Here is a 20041-nt window from a genome sequence, read left to right as displayed (position 1 = left end):
GGAATACAGTGTCTGCAAAACGTACTACATGCATGTATAGCTCATTGTGCCATTCCTTTACGAGGTGAGATCTGCTTTTGTTCAGTACGGCATGGTTAGAGGTGCTCAAGAATTAACACGGTTCGTTGATTAACTCAGATACACACATACACACACACACACACACACACACACACACACACATACACGCACACACACACACACACATACACACACACACACATACACATATACACACACACACACACACACACAGACACGCACACACACACACACACACACACACACACACACACACACAGATTTCCCCATTAACACGTTTTGAACATCCACCTTCACCTTTTAATCTCACTCCGTTTCATTTTTTTCTCTCCAGTTCTGACCAAGTTTGAGCTGACATCATCACAACTATGACGTCAAAAGGCGAACAGCTTACGTCAGATCAGGCGTCTCGCGAGACTCCCACCCTTGACAAACACAGCCACCTGCCCTTTTGGGAGCCGGGCTGCGGTCACTATGGCAACACGCTGGGAAAACGAACCAACCTTCTGATGGAATCTTCAAAACCTTTCATCCTGTCTTTTATTGGTCAGTAAACAACTCAAGTTCACCAGCAAAGAGCGTTTGTGTGCCTTTCATTTACGCGTAAGGCGAAAATACAACATTTAGTCAAGTAGCATTCGAACTCACAGATGGAAACTGAACGCAATGCAATTTTTCAGCAAGACCGTATACTCGTAGCATCGTCAGTCCACCGCTCTTGGCAAAGGCAGTGAAATTGACAAGAAGAGCGGGGTAGTAGTTGCGCTGATAAGGATAGCACGCTTTTCTGTACCTCTCTTCGTTTTCTCTTTCTGAGCGTGTTTTTAATCCAAACATATCATATCTATATATTTTTGGAATCAGGAACTGACAAGGAATAAGATGAAAGTGTTTTTAAATTGATTTCGAAAATTTTAATTTTGATAATAATTTTTATATTTTTAATTTTCAGAGCTTGTTTTTAATCCAAATATAACATATTTATATGTTTTTGGAATCAGAAAATGATGAAAAATACGATGAACGTAAATTTGGATCGTTTTATAAAAATAATATTTTTTTTACAATTTTCAGATTTCAAAGTCAATAATTAATTTTTAAGCCACCAAACTGAAATGCAATACGGAAGTCCGGGCTTCGTCGAAGATTACTTGACCAAAATTTCAACAAATTTGGTTGCAAAATGAGAGAGTGACAGTGCGGCCTCAATTTTCACAAAAAGCCGGATATGACATCATCAAAGACATTAATTTTATAAAAAAAAATGAAAAAAACGTCTGGGGATATCATACTCAGGAACTCTCATGTCAAATTTCATAAAGATCGGTCCAGTAGTTTAGTCTGAATCGCTCTACACACACACACAGACACACACACAGACACACACACAGACACACACACACACACACACACACACACACACACACACACACACACACACACACACACACACGCACATACACCACGACCCTCGTCTCGATTCCCCCCTCTACGTTAAAACATTTAGTCAAAACTTGACTAAATGTAAAAACGCTCGCGCTGGACCCGAGTACTCTTCAGACTGGCTCGCTCCCCCAGTATGAAAGTTTTTGTCTTGTGCACGTTTAAGACCAAGTGATTGCTCTGTGTGAATTACAGGCATTCCCTTTGCTATATAAATACATTGCATGCGAGCCGAGGATGTGCGTGGTGACTGGCCTTTCTCTTTTATTTGATCACAGTGAAAAATATACTGCCGACCCTCTTCATAACTGGTGAACTGGTGGCCCACGAAGTTCTTTTACTGTCCTGGCTTGCGGATTCTTGCATTTATCACGCCCCAGGTAGTTTTACCAAATTCTTTAATGTAAAGTGAAGGTACAAGACGGAAACATATGTAAACAAAGGAAACCATAAGAAAAAATACAAATTGATATGAAAAGAATCAAAACACAAAATCGCAACCTCTAAACCACCGCAGTCGCGACCGAGCAACCAACGCTTGGTAGAAAATGGGGTACACAAAAAATCAAATTATTCAAACACACAACGCACAAAGCCTGGTGGCCACACGCTGGCTGGCTGTTCTATTTTGCAAATCGTCTCGCATGCGATACGCATGCTTTTCATGACGCTATATTATTTCTCGTCACTGTGTGACGCGTTAGGCGAACTTCCTCCCACCGCCAATTCCTCCCACCGCCAAGTCGTTTTTGTGGTTTATTTCGCATTTAGGTCCCAGGTAACATTATGAAGTTTTAATACGATCAATCGGACCTATTATCAAGTTAGTGTATCAACTTTTGAACGAACTGCGCCCAGTAGTTTCCCAGCAATACGTTGTTAAGTCGAGACAGACAGACAGACAGACAGACACACAATTAAAGTCTGCTGAGCCCAAGTACTAGCGTACTCGGGGATATAAAGGAGTCTTTGTTTTACACTACAGTGACACGATTTTTAACTTTTTTAAGATCAAGATATTTTAACAATTATTTGATTTTTTCTTATTTTTAAAGACATGAGCTTTCAAGCACTTTCTATACTACCCGTCATATAAAAAAAAACTAGGCAGATGGGTTTGAGGTCTTTGTGATGAGGCTGTTGATTGTAAAACCAATCATATGACTAAAAAGGCCGGGCGGGGATGTAGCTCAGTCGGTAGCGCGCTGGATTTGTATCCAGTTGGCCGCTGTCAGCGTGAGTTCATCCCCACTTTCGACGAGAGATTTATTTCTCAGGGTCAACTTTGTGTGCAGACTCTCCTCGGTGTCCGAACACCCCCGTGTGTACACGCAAGCACAAGACCAAGTGCGCACGAAAAAGATCCTGTAATCCATGTCAGAGTTCGGTGGGTTATAGAAACACGAAAATACCCAGCATGCTTCCTCCGAAAGCGGCGTATGGCTGCCTAAATGGCGGGGTAAAAACGATCATACACGTAAAAGCCGTGGGAGTTTCAGCCCATGAACGAACAAACAAACAACTAAAAAGGCCATTCATTCCCCTACCTTATTCAGACAAGAGATTGACTTTACACGAGGTAGTGTCTATACAGTGGAACCTACAACACAGACACCCCCCCCCCCCCCCCGAAATCAAATTCCTCAAATAAAAGGTGCCCGTGTTAACATCGGAACAACATCAGAACAACTGCAACGAAACATATTTTGCATGTCATTAGAAAAAACAATTACATCTGCATCAAAAACAGTCAGTTTTGTCCACATACCTTGACTAACATAGACACTATGGCATGCTGAGCGGTGTAGGTGTCAATCAACTCAGAAGGTATAATGGGCAGTTTTTTTAAAGTCGTTTAAGCGGGTAATGAGACACAAACCGGTACACTTTAGTAACCCCTTAACGGCAGTGACATCTGATGAATATGTTGATGTTGTTGCATTAAGTCATGCAAGGCTATGGAATTTGACTGAATGGGTTGATGTTCTTGCTTTGGGTCAAGGCTATGAAATATGACTGAACGTTTTGATGTTCTGGAATTACGTCAAGGTTAGGAAATATGACTGAACATTTTCATGCTCCAGCATTAGGGTCAAGGCTAGGAAATAGGACTGAACATTTTCATGCTTCAGCATTAGGGTCAAGGCTAGGACATATGACTGAACATTTTCATGCTTCAGCATTAGGGTCAAGGCTAAGCAATATGACTGCATGTTTTGATGTTCCTGACTTAATGCTGAACAGCATGAAAACTTGAATGAAGTCGAAGCAAGGACATGTGACTGGACGTGTTGATGTTGACGCTACAAGTGTTCCGTGTGTGCAGACGCCGTGCCGGTGAAGAAGGGACACGTGTTTACTGTAGGTGACTACGGAACCAACGATGGTGCCAGCTCCATGTCACTCTTCACCAGCGTTATCGGTAGGTCACTCATTTCATGCATTCCATTTCTGTAGCGTTCACTCATTTCCTTCCTTCCTTTCCTGTAGCATTAACTCGTTTCCTTCCTTCCTTCCCTGTCGCATTAACTCGTTTCCTTCCTTCCTTTCCTGTAGCATTAACTAATTTCCTTCCTTCCTTTACTGCAGCGTTAACTCGTTTCCTTCCTTCCTTTACTGTAGCATTAACTCGTTTCCTTCCTTCCTTTCCTGTAGCATTAACTCGTTTTCTTTGTTCCTTTACTGTAGCATTAACTCGTTTCCTTCCTTCCTTTCCTGTGGCGTTAAATCATTTCTTTCCTTCCTTTACTGTAGCGTTAACTCATTTCCTTCCTTCCTTTCCTGTAGCGTTAACTCGTTTCCTTCCTTCCTTTACTGTAGAGTTAACTTGTTTCCTTCCTTCCTTTCCTGTAGCATTAACTCGTTACCTTCCTTCCTTTACTGTAGCGTTAACTCATTTCCTTCCTTCCTTTCCTGTAGCATTAACTCATTTCCTTCCTTCCTTTACTGTAGCGTTAACTCGTTTCCTTCCTTCCTTTACTGTAGTGTTAACTCATTTCCTTCCTTTCTTTACTGTAGCGTTAACTCATTTCCTTCCTTCCTTTACTGTAGCATTAACTCATTTCCTTCCTTCCTTTACTGTAGCATTAACTCATTTCCTTCCTTCCTTTACTGTAGCGTTAACTCATTTCCTTCCTTCCTTTCCTGTAGCATTAACTCATTTCCTTCCTTCCTTTACTGTAGCGTTAACTCATTTCCTTCCTTCCTTTACTGTAGCGTTAACTCATTTCCTTTCTTCTTTTACTGTAGCATTAACTCATTTCCTTCCTTCCTTTACTGTAGTGTTAACTCGTTTCCTTCCTTCCTTTCCTGTAGCCTTAACTAATTTGCTTCCTTCCTTTCCTGTAGCATTAACTCGTTTCCTTCCTTCCTTTACTGTAGCGTTAACTCATTTCCTTCCTTCCTTTCCTGTAGCGTTAACTCATTTCATTCCTTCCTTTACTGTAGCATTAACTCATTTCCTTCCTTCCTTTACTGTAGTGTTAACTCATTTCCTTCCTTCCTTTACTGTAGCGTTAACTCATTTCCTTCCTTCCTTTCCTGTAGCATTAACTCATTTCCTTCCTTCCTTTACTGTAGCGTTAACTCATTTCCTTCCTTCCTTTCCTGTAGCATTAACTAATTTCCTTCCTTCCTTTACTGTAGCATTAACTCGTTTCCTTCCTTCCTTTCCTGTAGCATTAACTAATTTCCTTCCTTCCTTTACTGTAGCATTAACTCGTTTCCTTCCTTCCTTTACTGTAGCGTTAATTCATTTCCTTCCTTCCTCTACTGTAGCATTAACTCATTTCCTTCCTTCCTTTCTTGTAGCATTAACTCATTTCCTTCCTTCCTGCCTTTCCTGTAGCGTTAACTGATTTCCTTACTTACTTTCCTGTAGCATTAACTCATTTCCTTCCTTCCTCTACAGTAGCGTTAACTCATTTCCTTCCTTTACTGTAGCATTAACTCGTTTCTTTGCTTCCTCTACAGTAGCGTTAGCTCGTTTCCTTCCTTCCTTTACTGTAGCATTAACTCATTTCCTTCCTTCCTCTACAGTAGCGTTAACTCATTTCCTTCTTTTACTGTAGCATGAACTCGTTTCTTTCCTTCCTCTACAGTAGCGTTAGCTCGTTTCCTTCCTTCCTTTACTGTAGCATTAACTCATTTCCTTCCTTCCTTTATTGTAGCATTAACTCATTTCCTTCCTTCCTTTACTGTAGCATTACCTCATTTCCTTCCTTCCTTTTCTCTAGTGTTAACTCATCTCGTTTATCCATTGACGAGTTACTGATGTCTTTAAATGTCTGATGAGTAACTGGTTTCGTTCCTTCACTGACGAGTTACTGATTTTGTTCATTTACTAACGAGGTACGTATTTTGTTTATCAACAAAGGAGAAACTGATTTCTTTCATTTACTGATAAGAAACTAAATTCGTTCATTTACTGATGAGTAACAGATTTTGTTTATCTGTTGATAAGTTACTGATTCATTCATTCACTTATGAATAACTGTTTTGATTATTCACTGATGAATATCTGATTTCAAAGGCCCATTGTCTGTGCATCTCTGTGTACGATGTGTGATACATGTATTGTCTGTGTATCTCTGTGGTCATGTGTGATATATTTATTGCCTGTGTATCTCTGTGTTCATGTTTGATATATTTATTGTCTGTGTATCTCTGTGTACATGTGTGATATATTTATTGTCTGTGTATCTCTGTGTTCATGTGTGATATATTTATTGTCTGTGTATTTCTGTGTTCATGTGTGATATATTACTTGTATCAGGACACCTGCGAGAGAAACACGGAGACACGCTGCCCATTCAGATTATCTACGAAGACCAGGAGAAGAACGACTTCAACAGCCTCTTCCGTCGCCTGTCAGGTATTTCATTTTTCTACGCCTGTTTTGGCAATGCAAACTGTCTGGCGCGTAGCGTGGTGTTCATGACGTCGTCCTTTGTTAGGAAGGTTGGAGGTTGGAATCATGGTCGGTCCTGGTGATTTTCTTTCCGATATGAAAGGTGAACTAAGATGTAGACCTACCAGTCTATTCCGTCTTCGTGTCTACCCGCAAGTACAAGTCCAAGTACACACACACACAGCCCTGTCATCTATGACAGAGTTTGTTGGGTTTTAAAAAAAGGAACATTCTCAATATGCATCCCTGCAATAGGTGTATGACTACCTGAATGGCGGGTAAAAACGGTCATACTTTTAAAAGCCCTCTGATGTTGTTTTGGATATGTTTATTAACAGCTAAACAATGTATATTTAGAGCCACATTGAGTAAGATTGCCCCAACACTTTGTTTTTGTGAACATTGTGAAACAAAGATGTTTGATTGACAAGTATAATTCTGGTGTAAATAATTACTATGGTACATTTGCAAGAGATTGGTGTTTATATAAACACTTTTTTCATTGATGTTTTACGAAGATTTAGCAACTTGTTTTTATTCCTATTACCCATAGCAAAGATCAATTATGTTTTGAGACTAGATATTGGCAGTATATACTACAGTTTATCCCTGTCCTAACCCTCCTATACCCCCCCCCCCCCCACCCTCTCCATATCCCACCCCTCTATGTCTGTGTGTATTGATTTGTATGTGTGAAGTTAATTTGTATTCCATGATTGTGAACCTTATGGATGTTTTATGGGATGTTCATATATATATATATATATATATATATATTGTAAATTTCAAAAAAATGATCATAAAAAAGACGGAAAAAGAAAAAGAAAATGTAACGTTTTGTTTTATCATTAACTAAACGTTCCAATATCCTATAAAAACATTTTTTTTTAAATCCCACTGGTGTCTACACGAACGTATAAAAACGGGCGCAATGGCTTGGTGGTAAAACGCCGGCCTCCAAAGCGGAAGGTCGAGGGTTCGAATCCCGGCCGCGCCTGGTGAGTTAAGGTGGAGATTTTTCCGTCCTCCCAGGTTAACTTATGTGCAGACCTGCTAGTGCCTTATACCCCTTCATGTGTACACGCAAGCACAAGACCAAGTGCGCACGGAAAAGATCCTGTAATCCATGCCAGAGTTCGATGGGTTATAGAAACACGAAAATACCCAGCATGCTTCCTCCGAAAGCGGCGTATGGCTGCCGAAATGGCGGGGTAAAAACGGCCATACACGTAAAACTCCACTCGTTCAGCCCACGAACGCAGAAGAAGAAGAAGAAGAACGCAGAAGAAGAAGAAGAAGATGATGAAGGAGAAGGAGGAAAATAACAAGTAAAAGAACAAGAACAAAAAAAAACCAGATACATAAATAAATAAAGAATAGTACCGTGTATAAAACTAAATCAAGAACAAAAAAACGTTAAAACTAGTATGAATATTAATTCATATGTTCAACACCGCGTTTCATACACATATTATTCATGCTTTTGCCATTGTTTATACCGTACTTTCAGATGAATCCAGTTACATGTCCAAATTCTGCAACGTGTATCCCATGGCAACCAACATCAATTTCTACCAGCAGTGCGTCCCCGATGGCACATATGATGTCATCTTGTGCATGATTGCAACTCACTGGTTGGAGAGCGTGTATGTACACGTGTGAGAATATCACATAGCGTTCAAGGTCGCTTAAAGTCACAGTCTTTATCGTACACGTGTATTCACGCACCGTGTGTAGCATTCAAGGCCGCTTAAAGTCACAGTCTTTATCGTACACGTGTATTCACGCACCGTGTGTAGCATTCAAGGCCGCTTAAAGGCACAGTCTTTTTCGTACACGTGTATTCACGCACCGTGTGTAGCATTCAAGGCCGCTTAAAGTCACAGTCTTTCTCGTACACGTGTAATCACGCACCGTGTGTAGCATTCAAGGCCGCTTAAAGGCACAGTCTTTCTCGTACACGTGTATTCACGCACCGTGTGTAGCATTCAAGGCCGCTTAAAGTCACAGTCTTTCTCGTACACGTGTATTCACGCACCGTTTGTAGCATTCAAGGCCGCTTAAAGGCACAGTCTTTTTCGTACACGTGTATTCACGCACCGTGTGTAGCATTCAAGGCCTCTTAAAGTCACAGTCTTTATCGTACACGTGTATTCACGCACCGTGTGTAGCATTCAAGGCCGCTTAAAGTCACAGTCTTTCTCGTACACGTGTATTCACGCACCGTGTGTAGCATTCAAGGCCGCTTAAAGGCACGTTCTTTCTCGTACACGTGTATTCACGCACCGTGTGTAGCATTCAAGGCCGCTTAAAGTCACAGTCTTTCTCGTACACGTGTATTCACGCACCGTGTGTAGCATTCAAGGCCGCTTAAAGGCACAGTCTTTCTCGTACACGTGTATTCACGCACCGTGTGTAGCATTCAAGGCCGCTTAAAGGCACAGTCTTTCTCGTACACGTGTATTCACACACCGTGTGTAGCATTCAAGGCCGCTTAAAGTCACAGTCTTTCTCGTACACGTGTATTCACGCACCGTGTGTAGCATTCAAGGCCGCTTAAAGGTACAGTCTTTCTCGTACACGTGTATTCACGCACCGTTTGTAGCATTCAAGGCCGCTTAAAGGAACAGTCTTTTTCGTACACGTGTATTCACGCACCGTTTGTAGCATTCAAGGCCGCTTAAAGTCACAGTCTTTCTCGTACACGTGTGTTCACGCACCGTGTGTAGCATTCAAGGCCGCTTAAAGGCACAGTCTTTCTCGTACACGAGTATTCACGCACCGTGTGTAGCATTCAAGGCCGCTTAAAGTCACAGTCTTTCTCGTACACGTGTATTCACGCACCGTGTGTAGCATTCAAGGCCGCTTAAAGTCACAGTCTTTCTCGTACACATGTATTCACGCACCGTTTGTAGCATTCAAGGCCGCTTAAAGTCACAGTCTTTCTCGTACACGTGTATTCACGCACCGTTTGTAGCATTCAAGGCCGCTTAAAGGCACAGTCTTTCTCGTACACGTGTATTTACAAACCGTTTGTAGCATTCAAGGCCGCTTAAAGGCACAGTCTTTCTCGTACACGTGTTTTCACGCACCGTGTGTAGCATTCAAGGCCGCTTAAAGGCACAGTCTTTCTCGTACACGTGTATTCACGCACCGTGTGTAGCATTCAAGGCCGCTTAAAGTCACAGTCTTTCTCGTACACGTGTATTCACGCACCGTGTGTAGCATTCAAGGCCGCTTAAAGGCACAGTCTTTCTCGTGCACGTGTATTCACGCACCGTGTGTAGCATTCAAGGCCGCTTAAAGTCACAGTCTTTCTCGTACACGTGTATTCACGCACCATGTGTAGCATTCAAGGCCGCTTAAAGTCACAGTCTTTCTCGTACACGTGTATTCACGCACCGTGTGTAGCATTCAAGGCCGCTTAAAGGCACAGTCTTTCTCGTACACGTGTATTCACGCACCGTTTGTAGCATTCAAGGCCGCTTAAAGTCACAGTCTTTCTCGTACACGGGTATTCACGCACCGTGTGTAGCATTCAAGGCCGCTTTAAGTTACAGTCTTTCTCGTACACGTGTATTCACGCACCGTGTGTAGCATTCAAGGCCGCTTAAAGGCACAGTCTTTCTCGTACACGTGTATTCACGCACCGTTTGTAGCATTCAAGGCCGCTTAAAGTCACAGTCTTTCTCGTACACGTGTATTCACGCACCGTGTGTAGCATTCAAGGCCGCTTAAAGGCACAGTCTTTCTCGTACACGTGTATTCACGCACCGTTTGTAGCATTCAAGGCCGCTTAAAGGCACAGTCTTTCTCGTACACGTGTATTCACGCACCGTTTGTAGCATTCAAGGCCGCTTAAAGTCACAGTCTTTCTCGTACACGTGTATTCACGCACCGTGTGTAGCATTCAAGGCCGCTTAAAGGCACAGTCTTTCTCGTACAACGTGTAATCACGCACCGTTTGTAGCATTCAAGGCCGCTTAAAGGCACAGTCTTTCTCGTACACGTGTATTCACGCACCGTGTGTAGCATTCAAGGCCGCTTAAAGGCACAGTCTTTCTCGTACACGTGTATTCACGTACCGTTTGTAGCATTCAAGGCCGCTTAAAGGCACAGTCTTTCTCGTACACGTGTATTCACGCACCGTGTGTAGCATTCAAGGCCGCTTAAAGGCACAGTCTTTCTCGTACACGTGTATTCACGCACCGTTTGTAGCATTCAAGGCCGCTTAAAGGCACAGTCTTTCTCGTACACGTGTATTCACGCACCATGTGTAGCATTCAAGGCCGCTTAAAGGCACAGTCTTTCTCGTACACGTGTATTCACGCACCGTGTGTAGCATTCAAGGCCGCTTAAAGTCACAGTCTTTCTCGTACACGTCTATTCACGCACCGTTTGTAGCATTCAAGGCCGCTTAAAGGCACAGTCTTTCTCGTACACGTGTATTCACGCACCGTGTGTAGCATTCAAGGCCGCTTAAAGTCACAGTCTTTCTCGTACACGTGTATTCACGCACCGTTTGTAGCATTCAAGGCCGCTTAAAGTCACAGTCTTTCTCGTACACGTGTATTCACGCACCGTTTGTAGCATTCAAGGCCGCTTAAAGGCACAGTCTTTCTCGTACACGTGTATTCACGCACCGATTGTAGCATTCAAGGCCGCTTAAAGTCACAGTCTTTCTCGTACACGTGTATTCACGCACCGTTTGTAGCATTCAAGGCCGCTTAAAGGCACAGTCTTTCTCGTACACGTGTATTCACGCACCGTTTGTAGCATTCAAGGCCGCTTAAAGTCACAGTCTTTCTCGTACACGTGTATTCACGCACCGTTTGTAGCATTCAAGGCCGCTTAAAGGCACAGTCTTTCTCGTACACGTGTATTCACGCACCGTGTGTGGCATTCAAGGCCGCTTAAAGGCACAGTCTTTCTCGTACACGTGTATTCACGCACCGTTTGTAGCATTCAAGGCCGCTTAAAGTCACAGTCTTTCTCGTACACGTGTATTTAGGCACCGTTTGTAGCATTCAAGGCCGCTTAAAGGCACAGTCTTTCTCGTACACGTGTATTTACAAACCGTTTGTAGCATTCAAGGCCGCTTAAAGGCACAGTCTTTCTCGTACACGTGTTTTCACGCACCGTGTGTAGCATTCAAGGCCGCTTAAAGGCACAGTCTTTCTCGTACACGTGTATTCACGCACCGTGTGTAGCATTCAAGGCCGCTTAAAGTCACAGTCTTTCTCGTACACGTGTATTTACGCACCGTGTGTAGCATTCAAGGCCGCTTAAAGGCACAGTCTTTCTCGTACACGTGTATTCACGCACCGTGTGTAGCATTCAAGGCCGCTTAAAGTCACAGTCTTTCTCGTACACGTGTATTCACGCACCATGTGTAGCATTCAAGGCCGCTTAAAGTCACAGTCTTTCTCGTACACGTGTATTCACGCACCGTGTGTAGCATTCAAGGCCGCTTAAAGGCACAGTCTTTCTCGTACACGTGTATTCACGCACCGTTTGTAGCATTCAAGGCCGCTTAAAGTCACAGTCTTTCTCGTACACGGGTATTCACGCACCGTTTGTAGCATTCAAGGCCGCTTTAAGTTACAGTCTTTCTCGTACACGTGTATTCACGCACCGTGTGTAGCATTCAAGGCCGCTTAAAGGCACAGTCTTTCTCGTACACGTGTATTCACGCACCGTTTGTAGCATTCAAGGCCGCTTAAAGTCACAGTCTTTCTCGTACACGTGTATTCACGCACCGTGTGTAGCATTCAAGGCCGCTTAAAGGCACAGTCTTTCTCGTACACGTGTATTCACGCACCGTTTGTAGCATTCAAGGCCGCTTAAAGGCACAGTCTTTCTCGTACACGTGTATTCACGCACCGTTTGTAGCATTCAAGGCCGCTTAAAGTCACAGTCTTTCTCGTACACGTGTGTTCACGCACCGTGTGTAGCATTCAAGGCCGCTTAAAGGCACAGTCTTTCTCGTACAACGTGTAATCACGCACCGTTTGTAGCATTCAAGGCCGCTTAAAGGCACAGTCTTTCTCGTACACGTGTATTCACGCACCGTGTGTAGCATTCAAGGCCGCTTAAAGGCACAGTCTTTCTCGTACACGTGTATTCACGTACCGTTTGTAGCATTCAAGGCCGCTTAAAGGCACAGTCTTTCTTGTACACGTGTATTCACGCACCGTGTGTAGCATTCAAGGCCGCTTAAAGGCACAGTCTTTCTCGTACACGTGTATTCACGCACCGTTTGTAGCATTCAAGGCCGCTTAAAGGCACAGTCTTTCTCGTACACGTGTATTCACGCACCATGTGTAGCATTCAAGGCCGCTTAAAGGCACAGTCTTTCTCGTACACGTGTATTCACGCACCGTGTGTAGCATTCAAGGCCGCTTAAAGTCACAGTCTTTCTCGTACACGTCTATTCACGCACCGTTTGTAGCATTCAAGGCCGCTTAAAGGCACAGTCTTTATCGTACACGTGTATTCACGCACCGTGTGTAGCATTCAAGGCCGCTTAAAGTCACAGTCTTTCTCGTACACGTGTATTCACGCACCGTTTGTAGCATTCAAGGCCGCTTAAAGTCACAGTCTTTCTCGTACACGTGTATTCACGCACCGTTTGTAGCATTCAAGGCCGCTTAAAGGCACAGTCTTTCTCGTACACGTGTATTCACGCACCGATTGTAGCATTCAAGGCCGCTTAAAGGCACAGTCTTTCTCGTACACGTGTATTCACGCACCGTGTGTAGTATTCAAGGCCGCTTAAAGTCACAGTCTTTCTCGTACACGTGTATTCACGCACCGTTTGTAGCATTCAAGGCCGCTTAAAGTCACAGTCTTTCTCGTACACGTGTATTCACGCACCGTTTGTAGCATTCAAGGCCGCTTAAAGGCACAGTCTTTCTCGTACACGTGTATTCACGCACCGTGTGTGGCATTCAAGGCCGCTTAAAGGCACAGTCTTTCTCGTACACGTGTATTCACGCACCGTTTGTAGCATTCAAGGCCGCTTAAAGTCACAGTCTTTCTCGTACACGTGTATTCACGCACCGTGTGTAGCATTCAAGGCGGCTTAAAGGCACAGTCTTTCTCGTACACGTGTATTCACGCACCGTTTGTAGCATTCAAGGCCGCTTAAAGGCACAGTCTTTCTCGTACACGTGTATTCACGCACCGTGTGTAGCATTCAAGGCCGCTTAAAGGCACAGTCTTTCTCGTACACGTGTATTCACGCACCGTTTGTAGCATTCAAGGCCGCTTAAAGTCACAGTCTTTCTCGTACACGTGTATTCACGCACCGTTTGTAGCATTCAAGGCCGCTTAGTCACAGTCTTTCTCCTACACGTGTATTCACGCACCGTGTGTAGCATTCAAGGCCGCTTAAAGTCACAGTCTTTCTCGTACACGTGTATTCACGCACCGTTTGTAGCATTCAAGGCCGCTTAAAGTCACAGTCTTTCTCGTACACGTGTATTCACGCACCGTGTGTAGCATTCAAGGCTGCTTAAAGGCACAGTCTTTCTCGTACACGTGTATTCACGCACCGTTTGTAGCATTCAAGGCCGCTTAAAGGCACAGTCTTTCTCGTACACGTGTATTCACGCACCGTGTGTAGCATTCAAGGCCGCTTAAAGGCACAGTCTTTCTTGTACACGTGTATTCACGCACCGTTTGTGTCATTCAAGGCCGCTTAAAGTCACAGTCTTTCTCGTACACGTGTATTCACGCACCGTTTGTAGCATTCAAGGCCGCTTAAAGTCACAGTCTTTCTCCTACACGTGTATTCACGCACCGTTTGTAGCATTCAAGGCCGCTTAAAGTCACAGTCTTTCTCCTACACGTGTATTCACGCACCGTGTGTAGCATTCAAGGCCGCTTAAAGTCACAGTCTTTCCCGTGTAAACGTTTCAACATCTGAGATCGGTCAAGGGTGTTGCTTGAAAGACCTTCCCTAAACATCAGTATGCATATAGCGGTGACCAATCATGTTAACTCAACAGCCAAATTTGAGTACATAAAAAACGCTGGCGCTGGACCCGAGTACTCTTCAGACTGGCTCGCTCCCCCAGTATGAAAGTTTTTGTCTTGTGCACGTGGATTTAAAAAAACAAAAAAACCAATTCATTTATTTTACACAAATCATTAGAGTAAAATAAAACATTTAAACGTTCATAATAAACAATAGTAAACAAGAATTAAAAAAATAAAAAAATAGACCGCCCATGCCGGGAATCGAACCCGGGTCACTTGGATTAAAAAAATAAAATAAAAAATTTTATTTATTTTACACAATTAAAAAAATTATTAGAGTGAAATAAAACATTAAAACGTTCATAATAAACAATAGTAAACAAGAATTTAAAAAAAAAAAATAGACCGCCCATGCCGGGAATCGAACCCGGATCACTTTGGCCATAGGCGGACGTGCTACGACAACTTTACTAGAGTTGTGCGCCTTGAATCACTGTGTGTATCTGTCGCTCTCTCTCTTTCAGTCTCACCGAGACCAAACACTGCAATGTAGTTTCTTTGCCGAGACCAAATCCCCACCCGTTGGCTGGCTTGCAAATCATGCTTTTCTCGTCACTGTGTGACGTGTTCGGCTCAGGCCGCCCAGTGTTAAACTCCCCCCTTTAGTTCAGTGACTGGCTGTTCGTTTTGCCAAACAGCCTCCCACCGCCAAAACTCCCACCGTTAAGAGTCGTTTTTGTAGATTATTTCGCATTTAGGTCCCAGGTAACATTATGAAGTTTTAATACGATCAATCGGACCTATTATCAAGTTAGTGTATCAACTTTTGAACGAACTGCGCCCAGTAGTTTCCCAGCAATAAGCTGTTAAGTCGAGACGAACAGACACACAGATACACAGACACACAATTAAAGTCTGCAGGACCCTCCTACTGCGTACTCGGGGATAAAACAGCTGACTCTTCAAAGAGCTTCTTCGCAGAGAGCACTTTCATTTTTATTTGTTTAGACAGTCATCTACAGCTAAATTTTTCTCAGCTCAGCTACTATTCATCGTATTATCCATGTTTTACCTTAAGGCAAGAGATTGCACGAACGTTTCGTCCAAAAAAAGCATTTTGGGTACTTTGAACACAATAGAATCATTGTGCGAAGTATTTTGGCATCGTCAACCTCGTTTTTGCAAAAAAAGCGATCATTTTCAAAATGTTTTATTAACATTTGACACCATTTTGAAAACTGTTGACGCTGCTTTCTCAGAATCGTTTTTTGAGCATCAGCGCAGTCATTGGGACATATTCATCTTTTAGATTAAATTTCCAATCTTCTTGCTCTTTTTTGTAATTTCTCCAAAAATGGTGTTTTTGTCCAGTAACAGAGAGACATTTTAAGATTTACCAAGGAATGATGTTAGAAATTCTGTCAAAGTACAAAAACTTGGATTTTTTCTGAAATTTAATATGTTCGGCTCATAGGATATCGACCAACACATAAAATATGTTAATACATTTGAAGAAGTCGCTCTGCTGCTGCATTTAGGGACCTTGTTTGAGTAAAATAAAACATACTTTAAAGTTCTATCTTTATTTTTCTGGAAGATGAATAGGTCCACAAAACTACATTTTTTTATTGTTTAAAAAGTCACACAAAAACGTTCATTTTGACCCATAATTCATTCACATTTCACTTTTAAGGATAACAACAACTTTTTCTGATGATTTTTAGCAAGAACCTTAAAACAAAACTTAATAAGCTTGCCACAGAAACTAAACCGAGTTCTCCATTGGCCGCGCCCGCTGTAGACGAGACGAAACGAGACGAGACGACACGAGACGAAACGAGACGAGACGAGACGAGACGTAACGAGACGAGACGAGACGAGAAGAGAAGAGAAGAGAAGAGAAGAGAAGAGAAGAGAAGAGAAGATAAGATAAGATAAGATAAGATAAGATAAGATAAGATAAGATAAGATAAGATAAGATAAGATAAGATAAGATAAGATAAGATAAGATAAGATAAGATAAGATAAGATAAGATAAGATAAGATAAGATAAGATAAGATAAGATAAGATAAGATAAGATAAGATAAGATAAGATAAGATAAGATAAGATAAGATAAGATAAGATAAGATAAGATAAGATAAGATAAGAGTATCTAGTTGTCTAAGATAAGACAAGAACACTTTAATGTCCATTTTCAATTTACATAAACATGGACATTTTTCTTTTGGCACCATGCACATCTTATCCCAGCGAAGCTGGAGGTATTCCGTGAACGCTATACTGTAATCGATTTGAGAAATGTGCATACCGAATAATACATGATAAAGAAGGATTCTTTGTGCCCGAAAATGGGCCACAGTTGGAGATGGAAGTTCACCAAAAATTGGGACCATACTAACAAAAATACGGTGGGTAAAATTGGCGCCCCCATTTTTTGAGCAAACGCCACCCAAGGCCGCTTTGGACGGGTAGAAATTCCGTAGTTTCCAAGTCTATGGATAAAGCTCGCGTAAGAAGAATACGTCACGGTCGAAAGTCTTTGACGTCAATTAATGCATCATGACGTCATCAATCAATCAATCAATATGAAGCTTAGCGCGTATTCCGTGGGTACAGTTCTAAGGGCTTGTCGAAGAGTTGTCAACACAGGACTAACAAAGAAACTAACATCTTCAGACGGACACGAACCCTATCACACACTAGCATACCCTGGTAAACAAACAACTGTTTAACAACAATGTACACATCAATAGCTAGGTCAAACAAAATAATATTAAGCACAAAGAAAACACCTCTCACGGAGCACAGCACAAGAATGTCTTTTGGGGCACAGCACATCACGTCGAGCATGAAAGTCGCAGCCAGCTACGGGAAGAACTGAGTCTTCAACCTACTCTTGAACGCGTCAAGAGAGGGGCTCTGGCGAAGCTCAAGCGGCAGGGAGTTCCAGACGGAGGGGCCCGCGGAGGGAAATGCACGCTGACCAGCAGATGCGAGTTTCGAGCGAGGGATGTGGAGGCGGAGAGGGTCAGCAGCAGAACGAAGGGGACGGTCGGAGGGCTGGGTGTACAGGTCCAGGGAGGATTGAAGGTACTCGGGAGCAGAGTCGTTGAGACACTTGTAGACCAGAGTGGACAGTTTGTAGGAGATTCGGGTGTTGACAGGGAGCCAGTGCAAGGAGCGAAGTAGGGGGGTGATGTGGTCTCGCTTCGTCTTCCTCAACGTCAGCCTGGCAGCGGCGTTCTGGACTCGTTGTAGGCCATGAATGGATGAGGCGGGGAGGCCAGCCAGAAGGGAGTTGCAGTAGTCCAGACGACTGAAGATGAGGGAGACAACCAGCTTGACACAGGCGTCGTGGGTGAGGTAGCGACGGATGGAGGCGATGCGTCGTAGGTGGAAAAAGCAGGTCTTGATGATGAAGGAGATGTGTGTCTGCATGGAGAGAGTGGAGTCGAGAAAGACGCCAAGGCTCTTGACAGCAGGGGAGAATGGAACAGTCGCGTCGTCCAGCTGGAGGTCGGTCACAGTGAGGGAAGCAATCTTATGTCGTGTTCCAACGAGAAGGGCCTCCGTCTTCTCACTGTTCAGCTTCAGCTTGTTCTCAGTCATCCAGTTCTTGATGTCAGTGAAACAACTGGAGATGGATCCAAGGAGATCGTCAACGTCCTCCGGCTTGGCGCTGTTCTGGAGCTGCGTGTCATCGGCAAAGGAGTTGTAGTTTAGGCCGTGGCGTTCGATGACCAGGGAGAGGGGTTGGGTGTACAGGGTGAAAAGGACAGGGCCGAGGACAGATCCTTGTGGGACGCCGAAGCGGACAGGGACAGGCTGAGAAGAGAACGAATCAGTGGTGACAGTCTGAGAGCGGTTCTGGAGGTAGTTCCTAAACCAAGAGAGGGCGGTGTCGTGAATGCCGAACGTGGAACTGAGGCGATCGACGAGTAGCTGGTGGTCGATCGTGTCGAAGGCCGCGGAAAGGTCCAGCAGCACAAGGGCAGAGACGAGACCGCTATCTGTTGCGTTCAGGAGGTCCGTGGTGATTCGCAGGAGCGCCGTCTCGGTGCTGTGGTGAGGGCGGTACGCTGACTGGTACACTGGCATCAGCGAGTTCCGAGACAGGTGGGCGCTCAACTGCTCCAGGATGATACGCTCCAGAAGCTTGGAGAGGAAGGGCAGGTTGGACACAGGACGGTAGTTCTTCAACTCGTTGACGTCAAGGCCGGGCTTTTTGATGAGTGGGCGGACAACGGCAGACTTGAAGCAGTCGGGAACGACGCCTGTGGCCAGGGATATGTTGATGATATCTGTGATAGACGGCAGGAGCTTGTCCAGACACTTGGTGAAGAGGAAGCCTGGCAGGGGATCTAGCTCGCAGGTCTTGATGGCCGTCTTGGTGATGAGTCGCTTGACGTGGTTTTGAGTGACAGGCTGAAAGCACGTGAGGGGGGAGCCGGAGAAGGAAGGGGAGGGTGGGGACGGGACGAAGGGCTGCTGATCGAGTGTTTTCCGAAGCTTGTCAATCTTGTCCTTGAAGAACTCCGAGAATAACTCCGGGATATCCTGTGGTGGGTGAGCAGTGGGTAAGGGGGCAGCGGGGGAGGAGCCCAGGAGAGAGGACATGATGGAGAACAGCTCCCTGGATGATGAGGCGTTGACGATGCAGTCGTGGAAGTGCTCGATCTTGGCAGCAGTGATGGCTTGCGTGACTCGACGCACCGCATCCCTGAGAATCTGCTTATGAACCTCCAGGCCAGAGTGTCGCCATGCACGCTCCGCTCGCCGTCTCTCGATCTTGGCGGCTGTGATGTCCTCAGAGAACCAGAGAGCCGGCTGTCGCTCAGAGACTGCGCATAGAGATGGCGGGGCGTGTTTGTCGAGGAGCTGGCGCAGAGTCAAGCTGAAGAAATGGGCGGGGTCAGTGGACGGGTCTCGCTGGGCAAGCAGCAGGGCAGCTTCGTCTCCAAAAGCATCTGTCTCAATGTCTCGTAGCTTGCGACGTGTGACCATCTTCCGCTTCTGTGCTGGCTTGGTGATGTTGACGAGGAAGTTGATGGCGGTGTGGTCGGAGACAAGATGGTCGTTGGCGACGAGGCTGGAGACCAGATTGTCCGAGGGTCGAGTGACAATCCAATCCAGGATGTGGCCACGGGAGTGGGAGGGAAAAGGAACGACCTGGTCCACACTGTAGCTGTCCAACAGCGCACGGGCCCGCTTGGTGTCAGCGTTGGCAGGGCAGTCCCAGTGGATGTTAAAGTCACCGAGGACGATGGCGCTATGGGACGTCACGTTGTAGTGGTCGAGGGCCTGGGAGAACTCGTCGAAGAAAGTAGAGTCCTTCAGCTTGTTCTTGGTGTTAGGGGGAGGGCGATATATACACAGGAAGGTGAGGGTGGTGGTGGTGGCGACCGTCATCTCCACAGCTTCGAAGGTGGTGTGGGGGAAGGGGAGGCTGTCCGAGAAGGACGCTGCAGCATGCATGTGGTCCTTGTAGACGACGGCGATGCCTCCACCACGCCCAGCCGGGCGGGGGAAGGAGACTGTCTTGTACCCTGCGGGGGTCAGCTGCTTGATCTTGGGGTCATCACCAGGTCGCAGCCACGTCTCGGTGATGAACAGGGCGTCTAACTTGTTTTCTATAATGTAGTCTGCTATCAGATCTGCTTTG

At 44.8% G+C, this 20041-nt stretch overlaps 1 protein-coding gene across 1 annotated transcript in view; it reads left to right on the top strand.

The window, feature by feature from the left end:
• Positions 1–382: 382 nt before the first annotated feature.
• Positions 383–20041, top strand: part of LOC138950337 (uncharacterized) — a 42091-nt gene continuing 22432 nt past the window's right edge. Inside the window, exons 1-4 of the mRNA XM_070322089.1 lie at positions 383–588; positions 3812–3907; positions 6260–6358; positions 7905–8040. Coding sequence (XP_070178190.1) covers positions 411–588; positions 3812–3907; positions 6260–6358; positions 7905–8040 — 509 coding nt within the window. The 5' untranslated portion in view covers positions 383–410. The remainder of the gene's footprint in view (positions 589–3811; positions 3908–6259; positions 6359–7904; positions 8041–20041) is intronic.

Source organism: Littorina saxatilis, linkage group LG16, assembly GCF_037325665.1.
Source record: "Littorina saxatilis isolate snail1 linkage group LG16, US_GU_Lsax_2.0, whole genome shotgun sequence".
Lineage (NCBI taxonomy): Eukaryota > Metazoa > Mollusca > Gastropoda > Littorinimorpha > Littorinidae > Littorina > Littorina saxatilis.
This window is presented reverse-complemented; position numbering and strand designations above follow the sequence as displayed.